The sequence below is a fragment of the Hippichthys cyanospilos genome, chromosome 4 (assembly GCF_059441005.1).
Source record: "Hippichthys cyanospilos isolate Australia breed blue-spotted pipefish chromosome 4, RoL_Hcya_1.0, whole genome shotgun sequence".
NCBI classification, from domain to species: Eukaryota; Metazoa; Chordata; class Actinopteri; order Syngnathiformes; family Syngnathidae; genus Hippichthys; species Hippichthys cyanospilos.
Window position 1 is genome coordinate 2,102,511 of NC_142372.1, and position 15,469 is coordinate 2,117,979.

Below are 15,469 nucleotides of genomic sequence, written 5' to 3' on the forward strand. Positions count from 1 at the left end.
CGGCTCTCGGGAGCGCGCTCACGTGACAAGCTAGCTGCAGACGCTACAGTTCACGTGACGTTTCCTAGCTTTCGATTCTAGGCAAAGCAGTCTCTGAGCTACACATACTGAAACGCACGGCATTAAATACATTTTATTTTTACATTTTTAATATTCAATTAATAAAAAGAAGAAGATAAAGAGGCCGCTTCGCTGAATTTGACTGTCTGCCTACTATAGTGCACTTTGTCGTGCGGAGGTCCCACCTGCGTCGGTGACAACAGAAAAAAAAACAAAAAACAACAACGCCAAAGCTACAAGTGTTCACTATTAGCCTCTGCGGTGACACGACGGAAAAGATGAAGCCATCCACGGCTCGGGGCTCGTTTTTACTCCTCACCTGCTTTGCCATGTTGGGTGAGTATTTCGCAGCCTACGCGAACAACCGCTGGGATGACCGATATCAGCTAGCAAAGATTGCTACACCATTTTGATATCAAATCTAATTGATCCCATCATGTCACAAGTTGGTCGCAATTAGTTAGCATCTGCTAAATATCGACCTACTTTTCATATCGTCGATATTCGGTTATTCATCATAAAAATAGCTAATTAAATCCTCGACTCAAACCAACTAGAAATCAAACACTGTCAAAGGTGGGTCACAATACATGAGAAGTTTAGAGACTAATTGTTTTGTAATGTTAATAATCCGTTTCTGTAATGTTGTGCAACAGCAGCACATTTATTGTCATCTGAGAGCTTCATGTGACTTCTGTGTGCTGCTTTGTATTGCACAGAAAACTATGAGCTGCTTCTGCTGCTGATATTTCAATCAGTTGAATATTAGTCATGAACATCTTATTTTGTAATCCTCCTGTTATGTTGTGAGTCAAACTGACGCATTTGAAAGTTAAAGTACATTTGGAATGATATCCATTAAAAATGCCAGTTATAAATTATTATTGTGAATGTGTTTTTGTTACAAAGCATTTTGAACAAAAAAGGCAATTTCTGATTACAAAGCACAATTTTTTTTCTCATGATTTGAGCCCTGTAGTTTATAGTTCAGTACACCTCATCATCAGTTTTTATACTAACCACCAGGGGGCGATCCACCGGAAAAGCAAACGTGCATCTTTTCAAGTGAAAGCGTCATTTTATATAACAACTATGAAATAGAACCGAAAAGATGTGAATCTGTGGATGTGCTCAAAAAGAGATTTAAATAATCTAGTATTAAAAATATAAATATATTGTATAACTTGAATAAGACCGTGTAATAAAGTTTATGTCACGTGTAAATTTATTGAAGTTTGGATTTTGAGTTTGAACTGCTACAGTATTCTGTGGGTCTTATGTTGAAATGATGTTGGTGCTAAACACTGCTGGAGGATGCTACTGTAAACAGGCAGTTAACAAAAAGTTAAGAAAAACTTGCATTCACCATAATTCTGCGTAAATATCGGATGTTACAATCTGCATCTTATAGTCCGGTGGAGCTTATCTGTGCTAAAAAAAATGGCTGTTTTTTTTGTTTGTTTGTTTGTTTTTGCTAAAGTTTTGCTGCTGAAGCTTATAGTCTGAAATGTTTTCTATTTAAAAGTTTTGCTGCGTTTTTGAGAAAAAAAACAAAACCCGGGTCAAAATGACCCAGGAATATTATTGCTGTTTATGAGGAATCACAAGATTTGTTGTGGTTAGCAGGGTTACACCCCCAAAAAAGATTTCTGAAACATTTGGATAAGTACATATCAATTGACTCGGGATGTCATTACTATTCCAGCAAAATAAACGTAACGCAGATTCCTTTGTCACTTTATGAGTGAGTTAACAATAAAAAAACAAAACTTGAGTTTTTGACACCTTTGGTTAAAGAGACACACCTCTGGGTCGTATTGACCCGGAGTAACTATTGCTGTTCTTGAGAAATAACTGGTTGGATAATTGCTAGTTAGTTGTGGAGAACCCAAAGCTATAACGAGATAGTTTTCCATTTTAAAGCATCTTATGGTATTGTACTTCTATATTCCAGGTTTCCTTCAGGCTGTTACCCTTGAAGTGACAGAGAGGAACTCCACGTGCATCAAGGCTGAACTTTCTGCATTATTCTCCATCACGTACAACACAAGCGGCAGCGTGGTACGGACGCGTTCCAGTGAAACAAGCAGTTAACGTCCATCAGGATTCCGAATCATCCACTTGTTTTTCCTCAGAGGAGCGTGCAAGTGGCGTTGCCCGACACGACCACGGTCGACGCAGCGAGCAGCTCGTGTGGCTCGCCCGGCGGCGTGCCTTGGCTGGTGGCGACGTTTGGATCGGGACACACACTGGGGCTGAACTTCTCAACCAACGGAAGTCTCTACAGCGTGGCTACCTTGGTGCTGCAGTACAACCTCAGCGACTCCTCCATCTTCCCTGAGGCCAACAGCTCTGGTAAGAAGTCACACTTTCACAAAGTCTCGGCAAAAACAGATAGTTGGTTATGATTTGATAGACGTTTGTGTGCGACTTTATCTTAAGATGAGTAGTATACAGTTCCTTCTTACATTATATTTATGTATGTTTATGAGGCATTAGACAATATCAAATTCTGACTGTATGATAACCTTGATAAAAAAAAAAAAAAATAATAATAATAATTAATAATAATAATATAAAATAATATTATAAAAAAAAAAAAATAGTGCGCTATCGCGGTATTGAAATCACGGCTCCAAAACATATCATTTAAAATCTTATTTTAGTTTTTGTTTTTTGTTTTTTTAAGGGCTAGAAAAGTACTTGATATTGACAAAAGAAGATATCGCCGAAATAAAAAGTAGATTCATGCGTAGTTTATGCCAACAGAAACAGCGCAAGTAAACACAGCCATTGGGAGAATGTTTAAATGTTTTTAGCTACTTTGTTTACACCACGATTTTATCAGCAATGTAAAAGCAACTGAATATTTTTTGGAGACAATAAACAAAATATGATTAATTTAGAAAGCCTTTTTTGGATACTTTTTTCTGTTCTTAATACAATTGCCATGGTTTTGAGGTATCTGCAGATCCTCCAAATCGGGTTTGGTTATTCGGACACAAAACTTTATTATTATTAAATGTCTTTTTTTAATCCTTCAGCTGTAGTAACTGTTGAATCATCTTCGGTCGGTATCTGGGCGGCAATCAACACCACCTACCATTGCGTGAGCTCCGTCTCTGTTGAAGTTGGGGGGCAAACGGTCAGCTTCTCTGAGATGAGACTCGAAGCATACATGCCAGGAAATGACCTGAGCTCTGCCGGTAAGACTTTTCAGGTTCACGTCCATTTTGGAGCTGTGCTTGCCTCGTCACGTCTAAATGCCCCTTTTGCTTTGATTCCACAGAAACCGTATGTGCAGCGGATCAGGCTCTCACGACCAGTCCCGCTCCTACCACCACTGCCCAAAGTCCAATAACGCCGGCTCCGGAACCCACACCGCCCGGAACCCCCGAACGGGGAAATTACTCCATTAGCAACAGCAACGGCACAGTTTGTCTCTTGGCTCAAATGGGACTACAGCTCAATTTCTCCTATGTCTCTCAATCTCAGAATAAGGTACTGTCAAGCCAGGTCTACACTGTCGTATTCCAGCCTTCTCCATTTAATGGAGATCTTCTTAAATAATGGGGAGAGTGGTGACCCTGGAAAATAGGCTTTTGGTTTTATTTGTGTCGTGTAATTGCTCATCCATGGCACCAGGTGGTGCAGAGTAGCTCTCATTGTCTATAAACTTTTAAATTGCTGCCAACATTGTTTTTTCTAAATCACGTTTTAGATTATTACCAGATTTAAAAAAATATTGGAACATTGTTTTATACCGTTATATTTAGGTTAAAATGTTTATAAATTCTTTCATTTTTTTTTATGTAAACTCTCCTTAACATTTGTTGAAAATGGATTTGATTGCTTTTTTTCATTTTTTAATGTGAAAAAGTTCACATTTTTAACTATATACAACTTGCATAGATAATGATTTTATTTCTATTCACCGTGGCAAGTTGGGGGAGAGGGGCACAAACTGCTTTCTTTTTCCTTGGGGGGCTTTGCAAAAATAATTGAGAGATTACTGAAACATCACATTTGTCTTGCTCTCTATTTTTCAGACCGTCCAAGAATTGTTTAATCTCACTCCTAATTTGACGAATTCTTCTGGATCATGCGAATCCAGCACAGCCTCCTTATTTTTGACCGAAGGCAACACTACCGCGCTCCAACTCATCTTCACTCTGGTAATTGCTGTCTAACTCCTCTCCGTTTGTCTGAGGGGCCCCTTTAATAATTCAGACTGTCTCTGCAGAATTCCACCACCAATAAGTACCACCTTAGCGGGATCAACATGTTGGCCAATCGCTCTGATATGACAGGTAGAAAAGTCTCATATTAAATGTCGTTTTGATCGGATAGACTCAATTGGATTTTAAAATGGACTCAATTTTGTCTGTCCAGCTCCCTTTTCAGCCGGTAATAGCAGTCTGGACTACCTGCGGACAACACTGGGACGCTCCTACATGTGTAACGCAGAGCAAACTCTTGCCGTGGTGCCGAGCTTCTCTCTCAACACCTTCAGGCTGCAGCTTCAACCCTTCGGAGTCACCACCAACCAATTTGCCGCAGGTACTAATCCCCACCTAAGCACCTCAGTCATTTCACGCTGCTAAATGAACATCAAATGTACATCCAGTTGGGTCGGGCAATAGAACGAATCAATCCAATGACTGAGCCGTTTTTAAAACCGCAGAATTGAAAATGAGCTTAAATCGAGATTTTGCAAAAGTGACGTGTTCAAATTCGATACTTCATTGTGGCATTTATTTAGCCATTTTTAGCAGTTCGTATTTTGTCTATAACAAACTTTTTTAGTGCCAGCCATTTTTAGCCACATTTGACAGGCTGATCTATTTGACTACAATATACGACTGCAAGCGGAGCTCGGTATTACTCGATAAATGAAACGGGACTATCTTGACAGTTTTAAAATATGTAATATGAGCAAATAGAGATGGAATGAGACTTTTTTTTTTTTCCCCTAAACCGTCTTTGAAAGGTAATTGGACTGGACTTCTCTTGGCAGGCGATATATAGCACTCAAGCGCTGCTAGCTAGCAGCTAATTTTCGCTAGAGGCTGAGCTGAACGCTGGCAACAGTACAATAAAATGCCAGCGTGATTGTTTTTTTTTTTTTTTTTTAATGCCCTGAATTGGCGATTGAAAGAGATTTGTTAAGCTCCTCTAAGCAAATTGTCCTGAAATGTTTCCATCCCCAGCGGAGGAGTGTCAGATGGATCAAGACGAGATGCTGATCCCCATCATCGTAGGAGCAGCACTTGCCGGACTGGTTCTGATTGTCCTCATTGCTTACCTAATAGGCCGTAAGAGGAGCCACGCTGGATATCAGACCATCTGAACACAACAAACCTCATCCGGTAAAAAGAAAATGAAGCCTCATGATTCTTCATTTTTCATTTTGAGGAATTAACAATAAAATAAAATACCGGTGATTCATGAGGCCTCATTTTCCCCATTCCTCCCATTCATCTGCGGGGAACAGGACAGTCAAACGGCAAAAATGCAGGCACAAGCATTATTAGCCATTGAAACAAGTGTTACTATGCCTGCATGTTGTTTCATAATATTTGGATATTGCTTTTTTTTCTGGGAAATTGCAACAAAGCGTGCATCCAAATTGAGGCAGCATGTTGACCATGACATTTTTGGGATGTTTTTATTATCTTTATGGAAATTATTCTATTTATGTGAAGTGCGCTTGTTTTCATCCAGGTAAATTATTTATGAATCATGTCCTCTGCCGCTAGTTCAGACCGAGTGGGCAACATAATAAACTGAAGGATTCATTTTTCACTAAGAAAATCAGACAGCTATGAATGTGTGAATTCAATTATCATCAATGAGCTGATTGGTTGCGAATCTCCAATTAACAGGTAATAATTTAAGTTAGCAAACATGTTTCCCCTCACACCAAGTTTTGCAGTGAAGCGTGACATCCTACATTACCTTGTAGTAATTATTTTTGAATCCGTGTGTGTGTGCGTGTGTGTGTGTGTGCTGGTCCAACAATCTTAAACTACCCGGTATTGCTGATATCCTCAACGTCTACAAACGTGTTCATAGAAACTAGTCTTGAGCTTTATTTTTATAGAAAATGCTTTGAAGTCATTTTGACATTGTGCTTCCTACTGTAAGATAATAAACATTTTGGGTGGTCTTTGGTGTTCGTATATTGGGCATTGTTTCTGTTAAAACTGGGTTTATGTGACTAATTCAATGGTGTTGCACATAATATCAGATTGCCCGAGATGGTTTTTTTTTTTTTTTTTGAGGAATATATCTGGCTTAAGAGCACACAAAACAAATTGAGCACAGCAGTTGTGGAATCACAGCAGGAGTGTTATTTTGGTCAGGTTAAAGGAGGTCAAAAGTGAAATGTACAATCCTCAAGGTTAAGACATCTTTAAATTTACATTCATCGTCATACAGTGACAGTTAATATTTCATCCACCGCATAAAAAAAAAATATTGAATACATAAAACCTGAATTTTGGATACAGTGTGAAATCATTCCTGATCTAACAAACACCACATTAAAGTGTAATCCAAAGAGTGTTACGTTCAAACAGCTATAAATATCAAATCATTTTTTACATCAAACTGAAATGATGTTTAAGACGAGATCAACACATGGAGGTCAAGGTCAAAAGCAGTTTGGTCCTTCTTCCAGTTGAAATTTTCATCGTGTATGAGCAAACAATATTCATTTTGTCTGCTCAGAAATGATTTGTGCTCGACACGCTGCTCTGAGCTTTGTCAACGTTGCGATGGATAGACTTCCGGGTTCTGTGAAGATTTTCTAGGATTGGACGGGAAAAAGCAAACAATAGAGAAGCACATCATTTCTGTGACGTTTTTTTTTTTTTTTTTTCTTACCTGCATGAAAGGGTGGCATTCCTCCACAAACGGCCCGCGTGTGATTTGTTTGAAGATTTGGCATATGTCTGGCAGGGATTGCGCTTGTTCAATTAGAACTCTGGAGTGATGAATTAGAGTCAGCGCCACACGGAACAGGATTTTCGAGCCCTCGTAGAACAGGCAATCCCAAATTCGTAGAACTGTCTGCAAGAAGCCAATGAGTCATCTCACACAAGAAAACTGAATGTGATTTATGACTTTCATTCCATATTGAACTAGCTAGGGTGAAATTTCAGCTCCCTGGTGTCTTTTAATGCTTTCTTTGATGTGAAATGCCCTTGATGCAACCATAAAAACATGGACAAAGCTGCACAAGTGATATCACAAGAATAAACTAGATTTCCTCCACCAGCCTGACGTTGAGCACTCACCTCCACTGGCAGGATGTCTATGAAAAGACAGATGAACCATCGAGACACCACAAGAGTCCACATGACGTTGTGGTCCATCATGGTCTTCCACACTCTGGGGGACTTGACCCTCACCAACTCCCCCAGCACCTCCTGGTCGGTCTTCAAGCCGAGCATGGCTGGACTGTAGTAGTCTGACGTCGAGTCACGTTAACAAAGCCATCGGAGGAACGCCATGACAACTCGGTAACCGCGGCGACCACAAACCTGGTAAGATTCTGCCGAGAAGCGCGTCCATCAGCCAGAAAGCCTTCTCTTCATCTTTTGTTATGATCAGCAGATAGCCGGCGATAAAATTCATGCCCTGAGACCAAATCACAAAAACACTCTCTATGATTTGCACAAGAGACTCGTAGACACAAAGCCAACCTGGAACGCTTGATGATGAACGAAAGAATAAATTTACAATGCAAAGTAGCCTATTCTGCTGTTCTGGAAGATATTTCCATTTCAAATAGTAAACGAACAATTCAATCACAAAGATGCAAAGTATTCAGCCAGATATACAGTACTGGATAATCGTACTGTGAATTTGGAAAATGATGACTTCGTTTGAATTGAAATGACAGATTCTTCGTTTTCCAAATGCAGTTGTGAATATAAAAATGATGGGCGTCTTGTAGCAAAAAATGTTTTTAGATATATCTAAAATGTCAAAAGTTTGGAAATGCCTTCAAATTCCATGTTTTTTTCCCTTCCCTCTACATTTTAAAGGACCGAAAATGGAGGTGTTCAAACTATGGCTCGGGGGCCATTTGCGACCCACCATCCACATTTTTCTGGCCCTCACAGCATATGCTAAAAATACATTTTGACATGCTATTTCAAAAAGTAATACAGTAAAACAGAAGTGTGAAAACTATTTTTTAACAATCAAAATGGCTCCTTGAACAAGAAAGGTTGCCACCCGTGGTATAAGTTGTGACGTTTAAGGTTTTTTTTCTTTAAATTTTCTCTGATAGGCTGTGCCATCCCCTCCATTGGAGAACACAAAGTGCAAGGAACATGTTCAAGCAAAAATCAAGAAAATAAATGCATGTGAAGGTATTAATACTGTAAGTCAATTTGTGTATTACCTGACAATAACCCACAGCAGCATTGTGATGGCCGTAAGCCCGCAGCACATTGTACAACGCTTTCTGCAGACACGGGTTAGAAGTCTTTCGAAACTGCACATTGTCAGGGAATGTTCTGTTCAAGTCTAAAAAAAAAAAAAAATTACTCAGAGTGTGAATCTGACCTCTACTGTGATAGTTTGCGTGAATAGGCATGTGTCAAAATGACTGATAACCATGAACAAAAATATCACAATATTTAACTTAACCTCCTTATCCTTCATGCCTTGTGATTATTTTCACAGGCGGCTTGTTGAGTCAACTCCGCGAGCACTAATGATACCGCATCACCTTACCGCACCGCGCTTCCACCTATGTCCACTATGAGGCACACTAGACTGAAAAAAATTCGTCAAAAATAATGATGGAATATATTTTCAAAATAACTTCAAAAGTTATCACTTGTATCCCTTAAAATTATACAGAAAGCGAGTTCTTTTGACCAGCAGGAGCATAAATATGTATTTCTGATCAAAAATGAGAAAATAGGTTTGCATTTTAAAGTTGTGTTTGGAGAGCCATTTTGTAAGATCCAAAAAGGGGCGGTGCTAAGCCTCATAACTTCATTGGTAAAGCTCTGTTCAATAAACTCCCAGAAGTGGACGACATCCAAATTTAGCTTGTTATTTGGTTTAGACACACTAATGTGTCATATCCTCAAGCCAAAAAAAAAAAAAAAGATTGCCATGTTATTATCTTCAAAATGGGTGGCCTGTTGAGTCAATTCTGCAAACCCTCATACAGCGCATAAACCGTGAGTTTTCATTTTTGGGGGATGAAAAAATAATTTAATCACTGTGTAAATTATTCCGTTTATTCTTTATTTTCTTAATTACTTAATTCTTCATTTCTGATTGAAACGTTTGACTGACTTCTTTTGTTGACATTTAGGGCATCTCCATCTATTGCATGCATAACACAAGCCCAGACACTAGTGTAGCTTCTATTCTATGTGTCTTATAATGCGATGCGCCTCATATATGAAAACAATTTTGAAATAGGCCGTTTATTGAGGGTGCGCCTTACAATCCGGTGCACCGGAAAAAAGAAAAGTGCTCATTCCTGGTTCTAAACAGTATTGGCGGTTCATGAAATCATGACTTCTAAACGCCATGGTGACCCGTCATCCTGGTTATCGGGTCAGGTCTGAGCGTGGTCGAAAAGCGGTCAAAGCAAACCTGTGCTGATGGTCTCCACCAGTTTAGGGTCATGCTGGGCTCCAAGCAGGGCCTGGTAGTATCCTGGGTTTTTCTCCAACTGCTCTTGTGCTCCACTGGCCGCCATCCAAATGAGAGCCCGGTGCTCATTGGGTATCCCCTTACGTATGTAACGTTTCACTGAAATGGAAGTAAAATGGGAGTTTTAATTATGTGCAAAGAGCAGTTTTGTTGTGACCTTCGCACGATTCGCACTTACGTTTCACATTCCTCCGCACCTTGCCTTTGCTCTTCAGTAGTTTGGACCACTTGATGGACCTTTGAGTGAGCACGACAAGGTACTCGGACATCAGCTCTTCATATGACTCGTAGTCAAAGTCTTCCGGGCGCTCAAAGCCGTATGGATCCACCCTGGGTGAAAACATGGTAGGAGGAGGAATATCACTTGGCGAAGGGTCTAAAACTTGTTTACATTTGTTTGTAAATGTTACAGTATGCGCTGTGCTTTTCTACAAAAATATTCAATTGAAGTGCATCATTAAAAGTACCCACTTGGCTCACGGGGGCATAAAAAGTTTCTGAACCTTTTGTTGTCACATTTCTGCATCACATTTACCAACAAATGTGATCTCATCTCTTCCAAAATCACACAGATGAAAAAAACAAATTCTGCTTCATCTCAAACCGCCCAAACATTCATAGGTTTTCATATTTTTAATGAGAATAACATGCAAACAATGAAAAAGGGAATATAATAGAACACCGCAACAGTAAAAATTGAACAGAAAATGTACAGTGTCCTCCATAGGCAGCACTGGACTATAAACTGCAGGTTGTAACATCAGACATTTTTATTTTAGTTTTTCAAATTGCCTGCATAGAGCAACATCATGCCTTTCAACACAGACTGAACTTTCCTGCACGTTTAGAATTAAGAGCAGTACCAACATATTTTCAACATTACACTGACTCGTTTGGAATCGTAGAATACAGCACCAACACAACAGTAACATGCCAGTTGGTGTTTACTAGTGGAAAGTGCCCCCTGGTGGCAAATGAAATAGCAGGTCAAACCCAACAATTTATTATATTTTATGCAAACATGAATTCAAAGGTGTATTCGAACGTTTTGCAGGAAAATTGGAGGCTGTCTGTTAAACAGTTTATGCTAAAAAGAGGACACCTGCTGCAACAGGACAATGATCTAAAAACCGCAGTGAATCAACTTCATAATGGTTTCAAAAGAACAAGATACGCATTGCGGTGTCCTGACTCGAACCCCATTGAGATGACATTTTATGGTGATTTTATGCAGAAATGTGAGAAACTCCAAAAGTTTCAGATACTTTTTCATGCCAAAGTAACGCTTGGTCTGTCTCCTTAGCTAAAAATCCGGTGCTATAGAGAAAGCGGATGGCTTGAAGCTGCACCTCTAAGATGATTACCTCACATGGTAAGCTTTCTTAGCTTAACTCTTTAAACAAACGTGACGACTAAAAACAATTTTATTTGCACACGTGTTTTGAACGGCTATCTAAATAGTCGTCACCTGACTCGCTCGTAAAGACAAAATGACATTTAAAATGTCTTACGTTTGTAAATAAAGTCAAGGCAGTCGACTTTGTTATGGATAAGAATATCCTTATTGCCAAAACAAAGGCTGAAGCAAGTAAGAGGATGGCAAATAATAGATTGAGGAGTTACTCGCTTTTGAGAGAGGAAAAAAAAGTTATTGTGGATATAATAAGGCAAAATCACATTTGAAGTTCATCATCATGAAGTACATCAGTACATCACAAAACTTGCTTATCAAGTTTCTTGCCTTGAAATTTCAAGCTAATCCAACTGCAAATACAGAAAGTGTTTTTTCTTTTAGCTGGGGAATATTAAACGTTTGCTTGAGTAATATATGCTTATAATCATGACAAAATGTACAATACATTAAAGTAATTTATGGAAAGGGCGCTATGTTTTGCTGCATTTACAAACAAGTTGGAGAATTCTATGATTTTCAAACAGATGTTCTATAAAAAAAGATGACATCTTTTTTTTTTTAAATAACTATACATTCAACATATATAAATTTCATTTATATCCATCTCCCTCAGCGGAGTCCAATCTACGACCCGGGGGCCATTTCAGTGGCCTGCAGCAAATTAAAAATGACAAGACTAGTGAAAAAAAGAGGATGGAGGGTGTAAAAATAAAAAAAAATATTAAAATAGGTGCCCCTACTACTAAAAAAATGGTTATATAATCCCGCACTTTATGCAAAGAAACAATTTATGACAATTTCTATGTTAGTCGAATTGACAAATTAAAAATACGTTATTTAAAATGTTAACATTTGCACGTTACCTGTTGACTCTGTCTTTGGCCGTGTCGGTGGAGGAGATCGTCATCATGTTCTTCTCCATGTCTTCTGTTAAATTTCCTCCGGGGATCCTTTTTTGCTTTCTTTGCTCACAGAAATATTCGCAGGCTGCGTTTGATCGAACTTTCAACTTGGATTAAAAGGTAATTTTGTTTTGTTTTAAACAACGCGGATGTTGTTGTCGAACGGGAGGTCTCTGAACGCCACACGCAATTCTTGACAACGGCACACGCTCGGGGGGAAAGTGTTTACTTCATTCCCTTTCTTCGCATTGAATACATCGCTAGGATTCAGTCTATCCGATTCCCAATCCGCCATTGCGTCTGCCATATGGAGAGAAGTTTAAGTTTGACTTTCAGCGCCATTCATATGCACCTGCTTCTAGCGTCTTCGCTATACCAGCGAATTGCAACTTCCAACGAACAACGAATGCAATCCGGACTTAGAGACGAGCGTTCGGCCGCACGGCGATTCCAACCGCGGAAGATTTTTTCCTTCAAGCTCCTGCACAAGTCCGTGGAATGGAGGGAAGCTTTCAGACGCGTGACGCTTTGCCCCGGGACTCTCACGTCAATCAGCTCTCATGCTGCCTTCAAGGGAATCAGGTAACGTGCAGCATTTTCTCCTCCCAGTTCGCCTACATTGTCGTAACGATTCAGTAGATTCTTCTAGTTTCATTTCATTGAATATCACAGCACGAATTGCTCCTTTTAACCCGATAAAATATGTACTTAACCAAGTTAATGACTTAGACAAGTGTTTTTTTAAGCCATTTTTTCCCACAAATGTTTGCAATCCTCTCAGAGACAAGGACGCATTTTGGATGCTTAAAATTGAGTTTGTCTGTTGCCTCTTTTTCAACGTTTTCATTTTTATTATAAATTTCTGTATAAATTTCACAGGCATTTGCCAGCCTGTCTCTCATATGTCTTAACTTTAAATTTTATCATACTAGCTACATTCAAACGGCTTCCTTTTTTCATAACATTAAAAACTAGCTTTTAACTAGTCTGTATTTAATATGCATTTTTAAAATCTATATCTTTAAATACAATATTTAAAAGCTGTACTGCATTGTCGCGATTACGATTAGCTGAATTTGTCCGCTAGATGGCGACAAAAACAAAAAATATACAGTGCTGTACTCCATTCCATTTGAGTAAAAGTGTTACATTTTGGTTAGATTTAATATTTAAAGGCTACCATTCCCAGCATGCATGAAAATTCATTTTCAATTTTCATTTCTTGTTTTCTAAAACAGGATTTCGGATTTCTGGTTTTGTATACTTTATTAGTATTCAAAATACTTATTGTAGCAGCGTTTTCAATGTCTTGAGTTTTTTTTTTTTTTTGTTTGTTGTTGTTGATGCAGCCATTTTAAAGAATTTACCAGAAATATCAAAGCAAATCACCTTACATGACAAGAACAGGCTTTGAAATATCATTTAATGCTTTTACACAGTATTTTGAAAGGCAATCAAATTGACTGCTCAGGAATGTCATTAATAGGAATTGACAAAAAGTAAAAAAAAATAAATAAATGCTTTCCCTATTTGGCCAAAATGTAGAAACGCATTCATGAAAATGAGGAATTAATCTTTTTTCTCTGGCTTTGTTACAACTCCATATAGCATAAATTAGCGCCTAGCTAGTAGGCCTAAAATGCTCCATATTAGACTGGCATTATTGACGTAAATGACAGCCTGACACAGATGCCGTTACTACAGATCACTTTTGTAAAATTACTGTTTTGTTATCGAAAATTTGCCCTTTTTAAAAGTGTGCAACAATCTAAAAAGTGAATGTGTCAGTAAAGCGTATGACCTTAGGTTTATATGTTTGTTTGACGGATGGGTCACCGTAGTTTATCGACGTATACTTTGGTCTCTGAGTTTTATCGCTCATGGGTAATTGAGTTTGAGCAGGCGACACTAGCATGCTGTCACATGTCTCCGGCGCTTCTGCATATCTTGTTTTTGTCACTTTTGCGTCCGTTTTAATTCCTTCGTCCCGCTCGGCCTGAATACGAAATGTTCTTGTTGTTTTATCCTCTGCCGCTTTGTGGACATTGCGTACCTTGATTTCGAGAGGACGCGACTCTTTCGGGGTTCCCTTTGTCCTCGATCCAGCTTGAAAAACATTCGCAAGACAGTTAGAGGGGGACGTTTGAACCAAAACAGTTCCTGGGAGTTGTGCGTCAGCATATTGAGGGTCAAATTTACAAATACGCGGTATGGCGTAATGGTGCATTCCGTTTTTGTGTCCGTGTGTCTCACCCATCAGTTCTTTACCCATCAAGCTATAATCCGTACCAACGGCGAATCGCCCACAATGTGCGTCACTTTCAACATTTTTCACGTCAGTTCTTGCCCACGCCTCATTTTTACCACTTTTAAAGTGTTGTTTGGGAGAGGAATCCTCACACGCGGCCCACAGGATGGAGCGCGGCAAGACAAATGTCACATGGCACGTCGGCGGAGCCGTTCGGTGTAGAACGAGCCTGGAGGGCCTCGGGGGAGACCATTGCGTTGCGCATCGGAAATTGATGATCTCTTGGCATGCATAGTTCAATTTTGCCGAGGTAGAAATATTGTTGTGTATTTTAGCAGAACCCGTGATGTGTAATGATTGCTCATCCAAATGTGCCGGCATTTGGCCTGCTTTCAAGTTCTGGTCTGGCTTCTCCTCAGGGTTTTGTTGCTCCTCATCTCTTCTCTGATTTGCTTCCAACCACTTACTTTTGGGTTTCATTTTTTGACGCCGGATGGTTGGGTTGTGCCCCCGTTCGCAGCAAGCCACCCGCTCTTTTACGCTGACCGTTTCCGGAGGTCTCTCCCTCCAGCGTTTCCATTCGATCCCCTTGGACACGACGGCCACCTTTTCGAACTTCTCCATCAATGAGGACAGGAGGATCCCTTTTCCAATGAGTCTTGAGTTGGTCTTGAGTCCCGTTTCCTTCTGTTGAGTCAAAGCAAACTTAGCCACGATATCTTTCACGCTGTCGCCTCGCCGCAACTTGCTCTCTCTTTTGCACGTCGCGTAGCCGCCATCTTGTTTGGGATTTGGACCGCCTGATGGTCTTTTGCTGGTCAACAAAGTTCCGACCTCTCTTCTGTTGGTTAGAGGGGGTTTTGGGGTGGACCTTAGGAATTTGGACCGGAGCAGCCGGAATGTCGTCACACGGCGGGTTGTTGGGTCTTGTACCTTTTCAGAGGTCTCATTTGGTTCTTTGCACCATTTTTCTGAGATCTTACACCTGTTTTGAAAAGCCTCTCTTTTATGAAGGGTCTGAATCACCGGCATGTGATTTGTTTCAAGTTTACTCTGCGGAACCAAAGTCTGGTTTCTCTGAGCCGGATAATCTCTCTTTCTCTCAGAGGAAGCTGGGAAAACGGTCTCGTCTCCATCTTGGGTTCCCCTGGT

General features: G+C 39.8%; 2 protein-coding genes across 2 annotated transcripts; one reads left to right on the top strand and one right to left on the bottom strand.

The window, feature by feature from the left end:
- The first annotated feature begins 8 nt into the window (after positions 1-8).
- On the top strand, positions 9-6,229 carry lamp1a (lysosome associated membrane protein 1a). Its single transcript, XM_088413690.1, has 9 exons — positions 9-396; positions 2,015-2,121; positions 2,196-2,415; positions 3,105-3,266; positions 3,350-3,561; positions 4,110-4,235; positions 4,304-4,370; positions 4,453-4,620; positions 5,271-6,229. Exons 1-9 carry the CDS (start codon positions 339-341, stop codon positions 5,408-5,410), a joined length of 1,260 nt encoding a protein of 419 aa, XP_088269816.1. The 5' UTR covers positions 9-338; the 3' UTR covers positions 5,411-6,229.
- A 145-nt stretch (positions 6,230-6,374) lies between these two features.
- On the bottom strand, positions 6,375-12,615 carry grtp1a (growth hormone regulated TBC protein 1a). The gene is made up of 8 exons (XM_088413691.1): positions 12,031-12,615; positions 9,932-10,083; positions 9,694-9,852; positions 8,477-8,601; positions 7,608-7,704; positions 7,362-7,534; positions 6,949-7,134; positions 6,375-6,871 (listed from the first exon to the last, which is right to left on the bottom strand). Exons 1-8 carry the CDS (start codon positions 12,087-12,089, stop codon positions 6,776-6,778), a joined length of 1,047 nt encoding a protein of 348 aa, XP_088269817.1. The 5' UTR covers positions 12,090-12,615; the 3' UTR covers positions 6,375-6,775.
- Between the last annotated feature and the right edge of the window lie 2,854 nt (positions 12,616-15,469).